The sequence below is a fragment of the Gavia stellata genome, chromosome 5 (assembly GCF_030936135.1).
Source record: "Gavia stellata isolate bGavSte3 chromosome 5, bGavSte3.hap2, whole genome shotgun sequence".
NCBI classification, from domain to species: domain Eukaryota; kingdom Metazoa; phylum Chordata; class Aves; order Gaviiformes; family Gaviidae; genus Gavia; species Gavia stellata.
The window spans coordinates 14,917,432-14,935,576 of NC_082598.1; the positions used below are offsets into that span (position 1 = coordinate 14,917,432).

At 36.4% G+C, this 18,145-nt stretch overlaps 1 protein-coding gene across 1 annotated transcript; it reads right to left on the bottom strand.

The window, feature by feature from the left end:
* Positions 1 to 431: 431 nt before the first annotated feature.
* Positions 432 to 16,772, bottom strand: ZBTB49 (zinc finger and BTB domain containing 49). Its single transcript, XM_009815091.2, has 7 exons — positions 16,608 to 16,772; positions 13,368 to 14,473; positions 8,233 to 8,279; positions 4,353 to 4,426; positions 3,511 to 3,593; positions 3,259 to 3,420; positions 432 to 1,248 (listed from the first exon to the last, which is right to left on the bottom strand). Exons 1-7 carry the CDS (start codon positions 16,757 to 16,759, stop codon positions 575 to 577), a joined length of 2,298 nt encoding a protein of 765 aa, XP_009813393.1. The 5' UTR covers positions 16,760 to 16,772; the 3' UTR covers positions 432 to 574.
* Between the last annotated feature and the right edge of the window lie 1,373 nt (positions 16,773 to 18,145).

Here is an 18,145-nt window from a genome sequence, read left to right on the forward strand (position 1 = left end):
AAAAAATAAAGTTTCTAGATATACAGTTACTTTGCACTATCACAAATATTGTCCAGTATTTAACATTTAAATTTCATATCACAATACTCAAGTCATGTAAACCAATGAACCTACCGGTAAGAAAGCTACTACTGAAACTCAGGTTCACTAGGGATTTGTTAAATATTTTCCTCTTTTTGTATCTACACCCTTACACAACTCTGATGACCCATACTTGAACTGCACCCATATAATGAAATTAGACATTGGGCCATCCTTTCATCCATTATCAGGTAAAAAATACCAAGTTAAATGGTAAATTTAATAAACGGTAAATTTTAGTAAATCCTGGCAACACATGAGCTACACAGTGCAGTCACAGAACAACAAAGGTCCTCGAAACTAGATTTGAACTTTGCTGAGAAGCAGTGTAAAGGCAGCCTACACTGGGTTCTGGGCATGCATATCTTGATTTCTACCAGTATCCAAGCTAGTTGGCCTAAAAACTAGCTCTGATGTCTCTATGCTGCAGTGCAATCGCAATCACTTTAGCATGAAATGCCTCTAAGAAGTTTTGATACAGTCACCTGAGCCCTCATTGTTCCAATTCGCTTTCATTCTGCAAGGTCTTCATAGCTAAACCCCAGAGGGTCATGCTGGAGAAGAACGGTCCTTCATTATTCTTGTATGCAGCAGATGATGTTCGACTACCTAGTGGATCATTACAATGACTGTCCAAGCTAACCATAGAGGAACGAATCATGGGAATATTATCAGACTGTAAGGGTTCTTCTGCAGAAGATACATCTACATCTGCATAAGCATATGGTGGTGGTGGTGGAGTTTGCTGTGTCTGAGCTTTTGGGAGTTTAGTTGAATCCACATTCACTTTCTGTTGTTTTGCTGAGTCATGGTGTTGAATCATCGATCGCAACTTACAGTAAGAATCCGCAGAACTATCAAATTCAGTTGAATTTGCAGTTGGACGAATGGGAAATTTAACGGACACTGGTAACAATGTAACAGACATTTCTTGGCCAAAAGAGTCAGAACTCTGAGATCTGTCAAGATCAGAAGTTTCAATCCCTTGAGTAAATTCATCTAGGGTGTTTGGACCTTCATCAGTGGCTTTACAATGCATTTTCTTGTGCCGCCGTAAAACAGCAGAGCGAGTGAAGCATTTGTTACACGTTTCACAGGTATAGGGTTTTTCTCCTGTATGAGTCCTCACATGTCTACGCAGGTCACCAGAGCCTGCAAAACATTTCCCTGCAAGACAGAAGTGATGTATTAAGATTCTGTTCTTAACACAAGTGCATAAACATATTTTAATTAGAGAAAATATCAAATAATAAGGTATGGTATGTCCCAATTGTGGTACTTTGTTTATCTAGAACAGGTTCAAACAAGTGCCATCTATTTTTACAATTCAATGACTTGTTTCTTCTTCTTGATGAGATTTTCTAGCTTGTGTTGCCCAGTGCTTTAGTTTTTGTCTCCAGAGACAGGAATAGCCATTAGTATTTGAAAGCTGTGAGTGCTCTCAGTTTGTATCAGTCTTCATGCAGGAAAAAAAATTTAAAATAATCAATTTAATTCGTCTGTCTGGAAAAACAGTATGCTGATAAGCTTCTAAATATATTCCTCCAGTGAGAATTGCATCATGGAAAGTAATGGTTTGTTCATTACCAAGGAACTATTCTTAAAGTACTGACAAAGTTAGCTTTTTTGTTAACTTTGAACTAACGTAATGCAGCAGTCCATTTTTTATATTCTAGCCAGACAATGTGCCAAAACTGTAATTTTTATTGCCGTAAATATTGGAATACAATAAAATATTCAACTGTTTACCTATTTTCAGAACCATAGGCTCAAATAAGCTCAATTACCACACTGCAAAGAAAAAAGTGTCTGAGGCTGAACCAAGGCAAAGTGTAGAAGAACAAGCAGAACATGAGACCACCGATTTCCAGAATTGCTATGTGATTCAGACACCTCACATTTTTTAGAACAGTATAAATATGCTGGTACCTATTTGTGATTTTATCTTATTTTACCTAGGTTAAAGTTTATTTTATTTTGTGTGGACAGATCCCAACTAAAATGAACTTTCTTATCTGAAAGCCTAGTATAACTGCAGTCGCTGGTTTTGGCATCATACTTTTCATTCTACTGCCCAGATTTCTCTTCAGAAAAGCCATTAAACAGTAACAAATTACAAATTACTAGAATAATACGTGGATTTTTTGCATAATGCGAATGATTTCTTAATGATTGATCAGATCCTCTGTGCACAATTTTCACCTTCTCAGTGCAACATGACCTGGCTAAAATGAAAAATAATCAAAAGACCACTACAAGACAAGATGAAAATAAGTCTATTTTAATGACAACAACACAACTGTTTCTTTATACTTTCATATCCTGCCTGTCTGTATTTCTTCCCTCTGATGCAAGACGTCCTGACAATTTTGGCTTTTCTTGTGCCTCAGGACATTACAAATAAAACATACTGCAGGTGGACATTATCATATGGAGCTACCCTCCTCCAAAGCTGATTCCTCAGAACATGAATGAAATTATACCGAAATAGCACTTAAGGGCAGAAAAGTAAGTAGTATGCAGGATGTGATGTAACATATGAGATAAGGATAGACAACACAATTTCTGAGAACTATGTTATACAAGGATGAATCATCGATCGAAGAGTAATTTTCAGACCACCTGGAAGCATGACCTATCTAGCAGATTTTGAAAACGGGTGTTCTCTGGTATGAAGCATTAATCAAGTTTTGATTTTATTCCAGAAGCAAAGTAGCAAAAGGTTGTTATTATCAACTCTGTGGTTGAATGCAGTTAAATCCAAACAGTATTCAATTGGGGAAAAAAAAAAAGAAAAAATTCCATCGACAGCCAAGTGATACCAAACCTAGCTTTCCATCAGAAAGGACTATACTGAAAATAAATCAATTTTTGAAGCAGCTAGTATCAGTACTTCTCTAGCAAACATGTACACAATCAATGTTGATTCCTCTTATTTCCTTTCTCTATTCTTCAACTGAAATTAACTTTTGAACTTATTTACAACAGTTAAAGGAGTTTAATACACCAAAGGGAAGACTATGAAGTATGCAAGACAGAAGATTTTGTGAAAAACTTTCACAACATGGTATTTTAATTTAAAATCATTTTTGTTAATTGTTATTCTGCTAACATAGGAAAATTTACTTATCATTTAAAAAACAAAGACACAACCAAGCTATGAACGGTACATCTTACCACATGCTGAACAGCTGTATGGTCTCTCTCCGGTATGCCTAATTCTGTGCTTTACTAATTTTCGTTGCATGTTGAATGACTTCCCACATTCATCACAGGTAAATACTTTATCTGCTGTATGGGTCTTTTTGTGCTCCTTTAAATTACTAAAGTTACTGAATCCTAGGAAAATATAACAGACACTGAGATTAAAATTACTCCTCACATTTCAATCAAAAAACCTCAGAGGCAGAAACTTTGGTTCTTACATACCTCTGCCACAGATATCACACAGATGAGGCTTTTCTCCAGAATGAATAATAATATGACGCTGAACGTCACCAGAAGCAGCAAATCTGTAACAGAATGCAGAAACCAAATCACTGTCTTTATAAGCCCCATATACTCCTAAACTGAGTATCATGTGGAAATCAACTATAATGAATGCCTGGTGTTCTGAACAAAGATTAAAATCTAAAACACAGATACCTAAATGGATGCATTTAAGAAAATAATTTTGAAACTGGCAATGTCCAATTAAATTTATGCTAGAAAAATAAAAAAAAAACCAAAAAAACCCTTTTCACCATTAATGTTTCTAATTTATTCTGCATTTAACTTAAGTACAAATGCTACTCCTAAATTAGTGTATTTTCTGTCACCTGTTAGCAGAAGGCAGAAATATTTAGTGCTTTGCTTAAATTTGTGAAGTTTCCCATACTTCATAATTCCCATAAAATGTAACAAAAATTATATGACCAAATAATGAAAAAAAAAGGTGAAGGAAACGTACAAACCCACATGATCTATTGTGACTCACACTTTTCAAATTACACACAACAGTATATCCTTAACTAAAGGTACCAAAATATAAAAAAAAAAAAATAGTCTGTGGTCTTACTGAATATGTCTCTTATTACTGAGACTTGCAACAACACACTTGCAGACATTTATGTATTTTAATCCCATCAGTACACATTTAAACCCAATGTCTTTTAAACAAAACAGAGCAGCATGCTGCCTTAGCTCTTGGCCCTTAGTTTATCATGAAGATTAAAGAAAACATGAACAAGTTTTATCATGTTAACTTTACTGGGATGAACAATTCTACTCACCTTTTCCCACAGATTTCACAAATGTATGGCTTTTCACCAGAATGTCGTCGTAAATGTGTCTGGAGATTACCTGCCTGAAGGGACAGTAATTTAAACATTTAAATTCAGCTAGCCTGTTGTATGCAGTTAAAAAGACAATGATGGAAACCATGAGACTGGCTTTTTATTCCTAATTCTAAGGCAGTGAAGACTACAAAGCATGTAGGAACTCAAGTATTCTTATCTAGTAAAGACAGATTACCATGTACTTCAAGACCAAATTGCTTATGTATGCAATTATACATTGACAAGAATAGGGGGAAAAAAAAGCCTGGAATCAAATGCTAAGGAAAAAGAAAGACCTATAGTTGAAAACAGATCCAGTTATGAGTGAAAATTACAGTATCCAGATTGCAGTGAAGAAGAAAATTTACTAGTAATATGGTTCATGTTAGTTTCATTTTTCCTGTCCTACAAATAAAATATTATTACATTAGGATGTCTGAATTCACCTACCAGGAGGTTAAAAAGAAAAGAACAGGGTAAACATTTTTTCAATCTGTAAAATACTGAGTGCCAAATGCTCCAAACCTATAAATATTTACTCATATCAAAAGCAAATGGAACAGGAGTACACAAATGAACAAATGGGATTATTGGTAACTAATTTTCATTACGTATCTTTCCTCTCCCAATCCTGTAAAAATCATGCCAGTCTAGCAGCCAAACCAGATAATGGCTAGACAAAACCATGTTTCTTATTCCAGCTCTTCTTTTTTTTTCAGAGCCACTGGTGCTTCTGAATGGCTAATCCACTGAGAGTCCAGTTCTCAAAGCACAAGATACAGCTAGTCTGGATAGAAGAACTGCAGATGATCCATAAAGTGTGCATATTTCCACAGGCAGTTTTTAACCCTTTCATTCTCTTTGGTGGATAACTGCCTGGTTTTATCTAAGTACACTAAAGGAACATTAAGTCCTTTCGATCAGGAAAGAAAATTGGGGATACAAAGATTATCATGCCCTCTTTAGTCACAGTAAGACAACAAAAATGTTACCTGTCAGTAATTTCTTCCCACTCGTTTAGATAATAAATTACCTGTGATGATCAATCACTGTAATCACAGCTTATAATATACCAGAACTAAAGTACTGCAGACACACGCAAACAGACACAGAGGACAATATTAAATGGATCACTGTCTGAACCCTGAGACAGCTTTCTTTAACCCTTGTAAAGTCTTTCTGACAACAGTATGACTGAACCACTGTTCTCTCAGGCCAAACTTTGTAATACTGAAATCCACTCAAAGAGACGCATCAAAGAGAGGCATTAGGCACCTATTTCTGAGGAAGGAGAAGACTAAACTGACTTCTCCATGGAGCAATTTGTGCTTTGCAAAGACAAGGGATTTTATGCAGAGATGCATTTGCGAGAAACATACAAAAGACAGAACCTTTATCTCTATCCATGCCACAAACCAAACCTTATCATAGGCATTTGAAAGTTATTCTGGATAAAGACAGAGGGTGAATTTGAAGGGCAACAATTATTCTGAAATAGTTCCCATATCCAGAATAAAAACATTTTACACAGAGTAGCAAGTAGATCCATTTCTTTATTACAAGCCTATGTCACTTCCTCCTAATGAGGGCAAAAGCTTGTTATTAACTGTCCTGAGACAAAAAAAAGGTGACAACATCAGTAACTTGTATTCTTCCTACACTTTTAAGGTGGTACGCAACCTTGGTTAAAGCATAATACGCCATCCCAATGAAAAAGCAGAAGAGGACTTTCGCTAGCATTTCAGTAAAAGAAAAAAAAAAAGGTCAAAAGAATCCTCTTACTGACACTGGTTGCATACCACTCCTCACGAATTTGGAGACTAGAGAGATATGCTATACTTCATCCATTTGTAACTGGCATGCTTTTAAAGTGAAGGAACTAATGCATATGGTCCCCCAAAAGAAGCTCTGCAGAAGGAGGCAGTCAGGACATGGTATCCTGCATCACCAGCCAGAGAAGGACCACAGAGCAACAAGCTGTATACTAGTAGGAAGGGAAGATGCAGGCTTGGAAGTACAAAAGGCACCTTTTTCTCCAAAAATCAAAGACATTTTAGGGTTATTTGTTCCAGACTATGAGTTCCTATGTCAATTTTCCCTACTTTCCTCATTTTCTGTTTCACATTCCAACACACAGATTATCAGTTACATTCAGCAGAAGCAGAAATACTACCAGGCACAACAACTGCATTGTCTCAAAAGCACAGGACATGAAGACTTAAATAAGGAAAGTGTTACTATATCTGTTCCTGCAGACTGAGAAGACCAAGAACAAGATTGGAGATGGTCTTTTAAGCAAAAAGGAGATAGTAATTACCCTTGCATCTTACTTTCTGGTAGGTGGAGTCTTACTTATTTGCACGATTCAAAAGCAAGTACCTCAGAAGTACGCAAGTTCCCTTTTACAACCAGAGAAAGAACTGCAGCACACAAGCTGAATGCTATGGCTCATATTCTGGACACATAGGTATTATCCATCAATATGTATCTACCTATACGTTCAGGCAAGTGAGGTAAAGGGGAGGGAAGCTCTTTAAATTAAAAAGCAGAAATTTCCGGTTTTGTTGGGGTTTTTGATTGTTTTTAGTTAAAGAGGAGCAATGCATGTTGCATGAAGAGTTTGTCATGCCTGTCATATGCTCTGAGCGTGTGAAGCTTTTTTATTCCCTCTTCCCCTACAGTAACGGTAGAGAATACCACTCCATTTGCCAAAAGTACTTTTAATGGAATTTGGAAATACCCACTTTTTTCCTTTAATAACTAGAAGTTCAGCCATCAAAAGGAAGGAAAATGCACTTTCTTTGCCTGATAAGCAGACCCAGTTTTGCTCAAATGGCTTGAAAAGCATGATGAAACAGTATTGCTCACTGGATGCAGTGTTATATTCGTATTTAGTAACAGAGTGGAGGATGCAACTGCATCAGATTCATGGGTCAAAGAAGTCCCACTGGTGGACTGCAAAACTGGAGCAAGAGAAGCACAAGCACTGGTAGGTGGGTAGACAAAGACCACATAATTCTAATCCTTAAACCATAAGAAAGACCAAAGTTACTCAATCATAATTATTATTTAATCTTAGTATAAAATTATGCACCTGTATTGTCTCCTGTACTTAGATGCACATATTCCAACCAAGAAAATAGAAAAGAAATAGACATTTTGGAAACGTGAGACAACTAGGCATCAAATTTGTAGAAATACAAATGAATTGTTGTACCCAGAACAGTAAGCAAGCATTGGAGGGCAAATTAAGACAGCTAAAGCTTAGGCCCTGTATGTAAGTTAGGGAATTTCACGAGAGGTTTTTTTTAAATCATAGCTGAGTTTTGTCACTTCAGAAAGACTGTGCTATTCTTCTCCATAGAAGGAAACTGACTCAAAATAATCTGCTTAATAATTTATGCCATTTAGGAAGATGAAACTGTACTGTGAATAAAACACTATATAAAATACTAACCTGTATTTTTTGCAGACACTTTAAAAATACTATTCACAACATATCCCTAAGCATGAGGCAAAAGCATAGTCTGAGAATGAACGTTTTCTGTATTTCAAATATAGTTGTGGCTCTGTACAGTTAAACATTCATTTGAAAGTAAAACACATAACACATCTACTGAGAGCAGACAGAATCAAAGGTACAAAAAATATCAAAGAAATCTAAAATATTTAACATGTTATTTTCAGATAAGACATTTTAATATTTTATCCCTAAAGTCAAGTCCGTCTTTGAACAAAAAATATCTACAGACTTAAAACAAAGTTTATTTTTAGAATCAACACATAGATGCATTTCATTTTCAAGGTTAAGTACCATAATATAAAATATTCCCACCTGTGAGAAGTGTTTCCCACAAATGTTACATTCAAAAGGTTTCTCACCTAAAAGGAGAAGAAACAGAACATAGAACTTCTAATAGTTGCAATAAAATACAAATGTTTAAATCGGTACACTTCCTTTTAAAACATGTAATGTAAGAGTAAAAATATCCCCAAAAGAACACTTACCCATATATTTAAGGGGAAATTCAAGAGGGAACTACAGCATTTACCATTAAGCTTACAAGGCAGGCTTGCTCAGAAACAGAATTTACCTCTCAAAACAAGTATGTAGAAGAGTTTTGATATGAATACGAGTGTTTTGTAAGTTTTTTAAAAATACTTTTTTTCCAAATGAAAGGGGTACCATACCTCCAGGAAGGACAGAACAGATGACAAGGTCCTACAACACCAAAAGCTATGGGAAGTGCACCAGTTTTTCCACTTGTACACACAAAGGCCCACTCTTCAAAAGAATAAGGAATGCAGAGAAGCTAATTTGGAAGGATTCTGTTTTCTCTGTTCAATGTGTACCATACACTTCTGATCAGCACGTAGCCATTCACTTCCAGCAAATACATATTTGCCTTCAAATTCTCATCCTATGTAAGAGTATCTGATAATTAACCCAAGTATTTTGCTCCAAAAATCTGAATTTACACATATAAAACTGGTATTCTTGAATCTCCAAAAACATATGAGCAGCTTTAGTAAAAAACTAGTGCAGTCCACTTAGCTTTTCAAAATAACTTGACTGTCAATCTAGAATGCGACTGCACAATACTTCAATCCTCTAGCTGTCAATTTGAGACAAGTATCATTTTCTAATCACTTTTTCTCCTCTACAGTACTTCATAATTTTTTTCCCTGTGTAGTTCTTAGTTTCCTAGTTTTTACACTGTGATAAAAATCTCTGTGCCTCTTCTAGAATTTTTAAAACCGTAATAATGCTGAAATACCACTGACTTCAATGTCAGTCAGACTTCTAATGATATTTTCATGAGTCTAACTGTACTTTAAAAGGACATATATAATCTGGCCCATAGGTACAGGGAAGTGAAAGAATTAATGTAAATCCTTGTGATTTTTAATGCAGATATTTCCAGAAGGAAAAAGAGATCTTACACTGTGTTTCATCTTGGTGCCGATTCAAAACCTGTCTGAAGATTTTTATTTACTTCTTTAATCATAATTTTCCTGATTTTACAGAACAGCTCTCGGCTATTTGTAGCCTTCTCTTCCAGCAAGTATTCTCTACATCAGTATTCTTCCTCCATTGTTGTTACGAGCAACATCTACAATATCCAGGTGTTGAGGTTCCATTTTCCTTCCCTGCTGCCAAATACAGGTGATGTTCTTTCAACAGATTTTAGGATCAAGGACTAAATGCAATTCTCTCAGATTTTAAAGCACAGAGTAAACACACACACTTATGTGGCTTCACAGATGCCAGTCTCGGCAGTTATTGTGACAACTTGAGGCTAAATCTACTTTTTGTACTTAAGGAAGAATAGAAATCTTATGGCAGTTTCAAGAAAGCTTTTATTCAATTAAAGATAAAAATTAAGAAACCAATAACTCAACCATAAAGAGCACTGAGGCTTGATTTCATTATGGCTCTAAATTTGCAAAACACTAAAAATTCTGGTACTGTCAACGCAAATATAAATGAAACCAACAGGGAGCCTGTGGCAACTCAGAAGGCTTCTCACAACTGTAAAAGCATCAAGGTAATTTCAAATAGAGGATAAAAACCACTAGTAGCAATTTCTGCAGAAATTACCAACAGCAAAAAAAAAAAAAGTTACTGTTGACACAAAGACTATTACCTGAACAGAAATCCACCCTGAAATAACCAGAGGGGGAGGGAGGGAATTAGAGGCTCAAATTTCTCAAAACTATTGTTGTAGTAGGCTGGATGCAGCCTCATTTTAACTGTGCTGATGTACAAAAAGAGTTGGAGTCTTTTTCCCCATGATAAAGATAAAACAAAAAAAGTTTTGTTTGAAAAGAAACATCAAATTAGTTTTTGGAGAACAATTCTGCATCTGCATAGAATTCCAAACCACCAGGCATATCAAGTAGCCTATTCCAAGAATGAATTCTAGCAGAAATACTAGATTACTCATAGTGTTGTAGCATCCTTCAGGTAAAGTGAGGCTAATTGCTTCCTAAGGCGTATTAGTAAGAGTGCAGCTAGCAAGCTGAAGGTGATTCTTCTCTACCTATCATTGGTGAGACCATATCTGGAGCCTTAAGAGAAGGCAAACAGGAAATCATACTGCTGTCTATATATCATGGGAAGACATGCAACCAGGTTGTTCTTGAAGGTACATAGTGATAGGACAAGAGGTGACAGACACAAGTTAGATCATGAGAAATTCTGATTACATACAGGAAAAGAATCTTTTACCCCATGAGGGTGGTCAAACACTGGAACTGGTTGCCTGGAGAGCTTGTGGAATCTCTGACCTTGGAGATATCCAAAATTTGACCACACAAGGTCATGAGCAAACCAACCCAATCTAATCTGACCTGCCTTGAGCAGAAGATTGGATTAGATGACCTCCAGAGGTCTATTCTAATCTAAATTATTCTATGATTCTATGATTGTCATTAAATTCCAAACCAAAAACCGTATCTGAGAACACTAATCTTCTCAAAGACCACAGCTGGATCAAAAGCAATAGAGAAAATTTGGGGAAAAGTAGTAACTGAACTACAATTAAGACAATGGTTAAACAAACATCCAGGGGACTTTACTTTTGAGCCCTTGGACTGTCTTGTGTTTTCTATCTTCTGTTGCATCCTCCTTATTCAACACTGTGCAAGAAGAGATGAAGTACACAGTAGTGGGATCAAGGCAGTGGTGTGTCACCTCCAGAGGAGAAAGGCATGAAGGCAGAAACAGTGTTCCTGAAGAGATCACAAAGGCGAGGAGCAAGACCCACTAAGACATGGAATGCTGGCAACTTGCTCAAGCAAAGCTCAGAATAAAAAGGCTGAGGATCAACAGTGTATTACATGACAGTGTAACTATGCTCCTGTTGTTTTCCATCCTGCCAAGAGTTCTTTCCATGGGACTGGGGGCGGGGTTGAGATGTTTCCTGAAAATATTTTTAAAAACAACCAAAACACTGGATGTTCCTGGATAGGTAAGTACTGTATGAGAGAGATATATTTGCTTCATTTTCTTCAGACACATCAATCTAATAAAAAACATTCAGCCAAGTCAAAATCAATCTTAAAGTTAATGCAATAAGCTCTATTTAGAGATTCCTTTAAATATCCGCTAGCAATACAATTAAAACAGCTACACAACCCAACCCAAGAACTGTCCTTCACATAGACAACTCATCAATGCAACCATGTTAACCTGTCAATTCTTTAGGAGCTCCTAGTGTTCAGGGACAGAGAATTTGACATGTGCTTTTTCTCAACAACCACGCCACCACAGCACTTACGCTGAAAGAGTTGTCATTTGTGGGTTAAAAACTGGCTTGCCATTGTGAAAGGTCCATTTTAGTAACTTGCTTCCTTCATCTCTTCAGCAAAAGCAGATTTGGAGGACTTTCAGTAAGCACTGTAATACTTAAATGCTTGCTAACTTTCCTGCTCAGTTCTAGAAAATGAATGTTTTTAAATAAAATGGATTAGCTAGCAATTTGCTATGCTTTCTGAAGTGGCAAGATGAATGGAAATGGCTTTTAGCATACACTTACATTACTTACCAGTATACCTAATGTTAATGATTCAGATGTGCCCTGTACCTTCAGCTACAGATCCTTCCTATATTAACATCCTCATCGCTATCCACTGCAATTTTCCAAGTACTCTTTTTGCACTAGTTGGATATTTAAAAACAAATTAAAAAGACCCAAAAATAACAGGCAAGCAAACAGGCATATCTAGTCATATTCTTGCCTCAGTTTTTCCATCCTTCTTTGATGTGCTTATTATTTGTTAAACTTAGGGTCTTTGTCAGTTTAGCACATCTATAGAACGTTAATGCCACATTAAGTAGCATTCAAGTCTGGAGTTTTTTGAAAACTATTGGAACAACATGGTATATGAAAAGCTGCATGGAATTCCTGAATCCAATGTATACTCAGACAAGTAGAGAACAAAAGCAACAACAAAACTGAGTCTAGGATCACTGCTAAAAGGGATTCATATTTACTGTCAAAGTACTGATATATGTATGCTCATTTGCTAAGTGATATTTATTTGACAAGATTGAGAGAGATGCATTAGTATATTTAATACAGGGAAAAAGAAAGTAAAAAAATATTCAACAGCTTAATCATGGAATAATGCCATCTCAAAGACTTGGAATCAGTGGTGTTACCTGACTAGCTAAGGTAATACTTAAAAACCCTTTTTAAAAAAACATATCTGAAGTTGTAGAAATACAATAGAACTTGTTGGTTAAATTGAGCAGAAAAACTAGTTAATTTAAAGTTAGACTGGATCTTGTTTTTCACAAGAATAAAAAGATACTTAGAAATAAATCTATGCTGGGTTTAAAAATAATATTACCCTGTGAGTTTTTAATACAAAGTAAATTCAGAATTCCCATTCACTCTGCAGCCTACTTATCTGCAAGAGCATTACTCTCTAGGTAAATGCAATGAAAGTTGTTTACACTAGGAAAAAAGTATAAATTAATTATAAAGCATATTTCTACAGGTTAAAAAGAAATTACCACCATGCCCTAATCACTTGTATCTTACAATGAATATATGATCAGAGAGAACTGAGGTCATCTATAACAGTTGTAGTATCGTCTTCTATACATTTACACTTTTCATTGTTATCTGACTCAGACTTCTGGGCCATCTGACAAACTGACTAGAAACCCCTCTTCTAAATGTAAGACAAAAATAAAATTTTCATTGAAATATCACACAACGTGCTTTTTCAAAAAGAACCCTGAGAAAACAAATATGAAGGAGCAATCTTTAATACAACTCTCAGCTAAACTCAGTCTTACAGTCTTTATTCCTGTATGATTATTCATTTTAAAATAACCCAAAACCACAACCTTTTACAATTAGACCCTTAACCAGCATCTCTGAATCAAAACATACTGCAAGACATGCTCTTTAATTGAAATATTTGGTCTGCAGACCAAGTTATTGATAACTGTACCTGTATGAGACCTTTTATGGAGCTCCAAATTGCTTGGATGTTTGAAAGCCTTCCCACATAATTCACAAGTATATTGCCTTTGCGACTGAAGATTCTGTGATTGCCCTTCTTGTTCCAAAGGACCTTGAGATCTTTCAATTTCAACAGTTTGTTCAAAATTCTCAGAATTCACTAAATCTTCAGCTTCTTTTTCTTCAGTAACTCTAACATTTGTCACATCCATGGTACTTTCATTTACAGATTCAGTTACTCCTGTTACTCTACTGTCATCTCTTTTAGGCTCAGGCGGCTGCTCTGCAGATTTCTGAGATCTTAGAAAATTTAACTTTTTGAGGTGTATTGCCTTTTTCAGCCGCATCTGTTTGGTCGGCTGCATAAGCGTGCTTTCTGTATCTTGATCTGAGGCAGCTTCATTCACGGACTGAACCAGAAAGTTTGATGGTAAATGATCAGAGGTTTCCAGAATACACTCAGAGTGATTGACAGTACAAGAATTATTCTCTACTATGTTTATTTCTGTAGACGTGTTGTAAGAAAAGGATTGTTCTGCTACTCTTTCATGATTAGAGCAAGCATTTTGCTTATAGAACTGTTTACTGTAAAAGTTGCGTAGTTTGTAATAGTAATTTGGTTGTTTAAATGGAAGCTCTGTGCAGTTGCCATCTAAGGAGTCTTGTGGTGGTTTCTGTACATCACCTGAGGGTGTGTGAAGATTAACAGACTGCGACGCATGAGAATGGTGGTCAGCCAAGACTTTATTAGCTTGTGTGTCAGATGAGCATTCATGCAATAGGTTTGTTCCATAACTGTCATTGGCACAGCTAGTATCTGCAGTCAAAGTATTCTGCAGCGAAAATACACTATTACAAGGCATGCTGGCTGTTTGCTCTACAGCTGCAGAAGATTTTAAAAAAGTGTGGCAAATGTTCAGCACATTTTGCACTTGGAGACACTGCGCAATATCCAACATAGCTTGTACATTGTCCTGGCTAAGATCCAGGTGAGAGGTGTACATGAAGTCCAAGATTTGGCCTATCCCACCTACATTTTTAATGTCCAAGTGAAAGACATCATTCTTCTGGCCTGAAGAATTCTGGAAGAGGGTCCTGATAAGGCAAATATCCAAACACAAACAATTCACAAACACTTTTATAAAAAAATACACATACACCTCAAACAGACTGCCTGGTACGAAACAACTATTTACCCTATAAGAACTTATCTAGATTGCTGTGGTTTTGCAGATGAACGTCTCAAAACTGCTCAATTACTTGTCTTACATATTAGTATAAATCAAAGCAAATGATCCTTTATATAACGTTAATTTTCTATTTTTTTTAATGTTTTGAAATCACACCCTACACTTGTGGTTTCCTATCCAGTGTTCTTTACATGTTAGGTGCAGTGGTGTATTTATGGACTGTTTGCAAAAGTTGGTTGACTCAGAATAGTGTTTCTCCTTCCATCATGGCAAATGAAACAGGACATGAGAAACTTTACAGTAAAAAGACGACATCTCAAAGTCAGCTAAACTATTCTCTTCTGGCAACTGAGCTCGTCTGTCAAACTTTATCAGTAAACCTTATTAAAGTTCTTGTTAGCTCTTTCTCCACAAGTAGATGAGAGGATGGTAATAGTAAACAAGAAGATGGCATTATTTTCAATTATTCTCTCATATCCAAAAATAGTATTTTTCTTACTGGTACTGGATGAGAACCAAGTAAAAGAACAACGAAGAGTACAAATACATGAACTTAAACCAGCAGTCCAACCAATATCCACTGAATTGTCATTGAATCCTTGATGTGTCCGAGTTCACAAAACTTCTTACTCTTTGATGTACAGTATTCTTAGCATCAGACCTGTAGTTCTTCACATGCATAACCAGTCCTAGATTAAGTGGGTTCCTACTCTGCCTCAGTCAGGAATTTCACACCCTTCCATTAAAGCCGCCAGTCTCTAACCTGATACTCTCACACTAAGTGGTGATATATAAATGGGGTCAGGTCACTCCTATGTAGCTATTTTCCTACACTAGGAAATGCCCTGAACTTGATGATTCCTCTCTGTGGGTTAACTCTCAAATTAGGTTTTGTTTAAAGGTGAGTATAATTATCAAGCAAATGAGAGTCTAGGCTATAAATATCTTAAGCAAATGAGAGTCTAGGCTTAAACTTCAGAAATGCAGAGTTTCAGATGCATCCCCATACTTAAGTGGTCCTATCCTCATATTTACATGCTACTCTGAAGCCAGTGCCCACATCCAAATTCTTTCATAAATCCAGCCCATACTATCTAAATTAAAACCAGAACTGTAATGAACAGATCTGGGTTGAGAGTCTAAATTAATTAGTCACTTATATCCTATTGAATTTAGTAAGAGTTGAGCGCCTAGTTCTTTTTAACTACTTTAAAAATTCAGTCTTTGAGCATAATTTCACTTCAGCATCAGGATTACAACACTAGGAGAGAAAAAGGAAAAACAACCTGTCACCTTTTTTCCCTGGTCTTAACATAAAAATAATTTTCTTACATAAGCATTGGTAGTCAAGCTTTACAGATGTTTCAAGAAGCAAGGTCTAAAAACCGCCAGATCTAACAGCCTACTCGTAACTAATGTAAAACACTAAGTTGTGTGACTCAGCATCCCCCCAAAATTTGAAGCATCAATGAGGGGTATACAGAGGGGAAAGAAACAAGTGATGTGGCTTCATGGGCCACCTGTATACTTTGAAACACAGATGTTGTTCTGAGAATCTGTTCTATAATAACTTACATATTCAAAATAAAATTTGACTATATAAGTGATGAAACAATTCACATTATCTGGAGACGGATAATGTTAATTGTTTCATCAATTATATCCCTTATCTGGCTCTGTTCATGTACTATACTATGCTCCTTATAAAGTTGTCTTTTCATACTGAAATACTGAATGCAAGTCCATGCCAGAATTCATTGTATGAGGCACCATAAGCAAGTAAGGATCAAGAAAATGCCAAACTCAAATAGTGCAGTAGTTAACTATGTATATATAGAAAATAAATGAGGATGGCCACATTTTAATTTACATTAAATACTTGATACAGATTTAGCTCTGGACAAAAAATTTAACTTTTCCCCTTATACTCCAACAGTTACTTAGTCTGCAACTACCAGAAAAAAATACCCTTCTCAGAGAAAACCTCAACCAACAGCATTTAGTTCACTTTTTTAATAGAAGAATTTTCTGTCACATACCTGAAATATTGACTGAAAGCAGCTAATACATTTTTGTGTGCTTTGAAGCAGACACCTTTTACCACCAGCATGCAGTCACAGAGAAGACCCTGAATGCGCTGTTCATGTAGCTGCTGAAGAAGATGACAACTATGGCTAGCAACAGTGTCCATGCTAGAAAATCACTTAAATTACCTACAATGAAATAAAATGCTAATATGAATTTTAAATACTGAATTGCAAAATTAATTTAGAATACGAAGAACATTTTTACAAATTGTTTTACCTCCTAAAGGAAACAGACTTCAGTCTACACCTGCAACGTGAGCTCTAATGACATTTTTATGATTAAAAATGAGCCACAGTATTGCTCACCAGTAGAAATACAGCAATATACATAGGAAATATTGATTTTAATGAAGTTTTGCTTGCAACAAAGAGCTTCCACAAAAATGTGCTAATGGCACTGCCAATAAACTGAAATCCATAACAGCAAAAAAAAAAAAGGCAATTTAGACAACTTCGACAAGAATTAGATTCTAAGGCAAAAACATATTACACCTGCAAAATCAATAGCATTTATTGAGGAAAACCTCAGTTTCTTCACATTCTAAACTGAAAAGGGAGAACATTGTAGTAGCATTATTTCTGCCATATTTGTTGGTTTTGTAGCTAAACACATTTCCCATGTGGATCTGACTCATTAGACAAGTTAGTATGATAATTTTTTTTATTTAATACAATGTAAAGTCTCTTTTAAAAATCACTTCCTTGAACAGGTTGAAGGGAAGACAAGTAACATTCCCACACAACACGTTTACATTCAACTATATACCTCCTTTTTTGGAAGAAAGATGAAACTCCTCCCCTGTGCACTTGTAAATATGAAAGGAAAATTCCAACTGTTAGGACAATTAGAACTTCTATTCTTCTAACTAATGAATGAAACAGAAAATCCACCTTGGCTTAAACATGAGAAGAAGGCGGTTGCCCCCATTCTCACTTCTTGTAAGCGCTAAAGGCTCCACATTTTAATTTATTCTGTTACTCTGCGATTCACTGCCTCCTGTTGTACTAAGGTGGCCTATTATATTGTCCTTTTTTCTATTTATTCTTATCACGTCTTTTATCAAGCTTTAAAATAAAGAAACCACATCTGCCTGCCAGATAACTGCTTTCTTTGAGTACGTCTCCCACTACAGCATCTTGCAAGTACTTTAACAACCTGTGAATTCAGACTCTCTCAGCAGTCAGGTGCCTGTCTCCCAACGGAAAAGGCAGACACGTTGAGCTGCTGCCGAACCAGAGGAACCCCAGCAACACAGTCGCTATTTATGCTTAAACTGCCATTTCAAGCTCCCCTCAGTCATGTCTAGCTAAAGCTCAGGCTCGAGGTGCTGCATGGAGGGATAGAGCAAGGGTTTGCCTCAGAAGGCAAGACCGGGCACCGAGAAGAGGGCGGGCTCTGCCCCGAGAGCAGGCGACAAGGCGGCACCGCGCGAAGGCGCGGAGACGCCGCAGGCGGAGCAGGGCGGGGGGCTGGTAGCGGGGTCCGAGCA

Coding starts and splice junctions, on each gene's coding strand:
- ZBTB49 (XM_009815091.2), bottom strand. CDS start 16,759: ATGGACACTGTTGCTAGCCATAGTTGTCATCTTCTTCAGCAGCTACAT. Junction 4,427..8,232: donor GTGGGAAACACTTCTCACAG/GTGGGAATATTT, acceptor CTGTCCCTTCAG/GCAGGTAATCTCCAGACACA. Junction 3,594..4,352: donor TGTGAAATCTGTGGGAAAAG/GTGAGTAGAATT, acceptor ATTCTGTTACAG/ATTTGCTGCTTCTGGTGACG.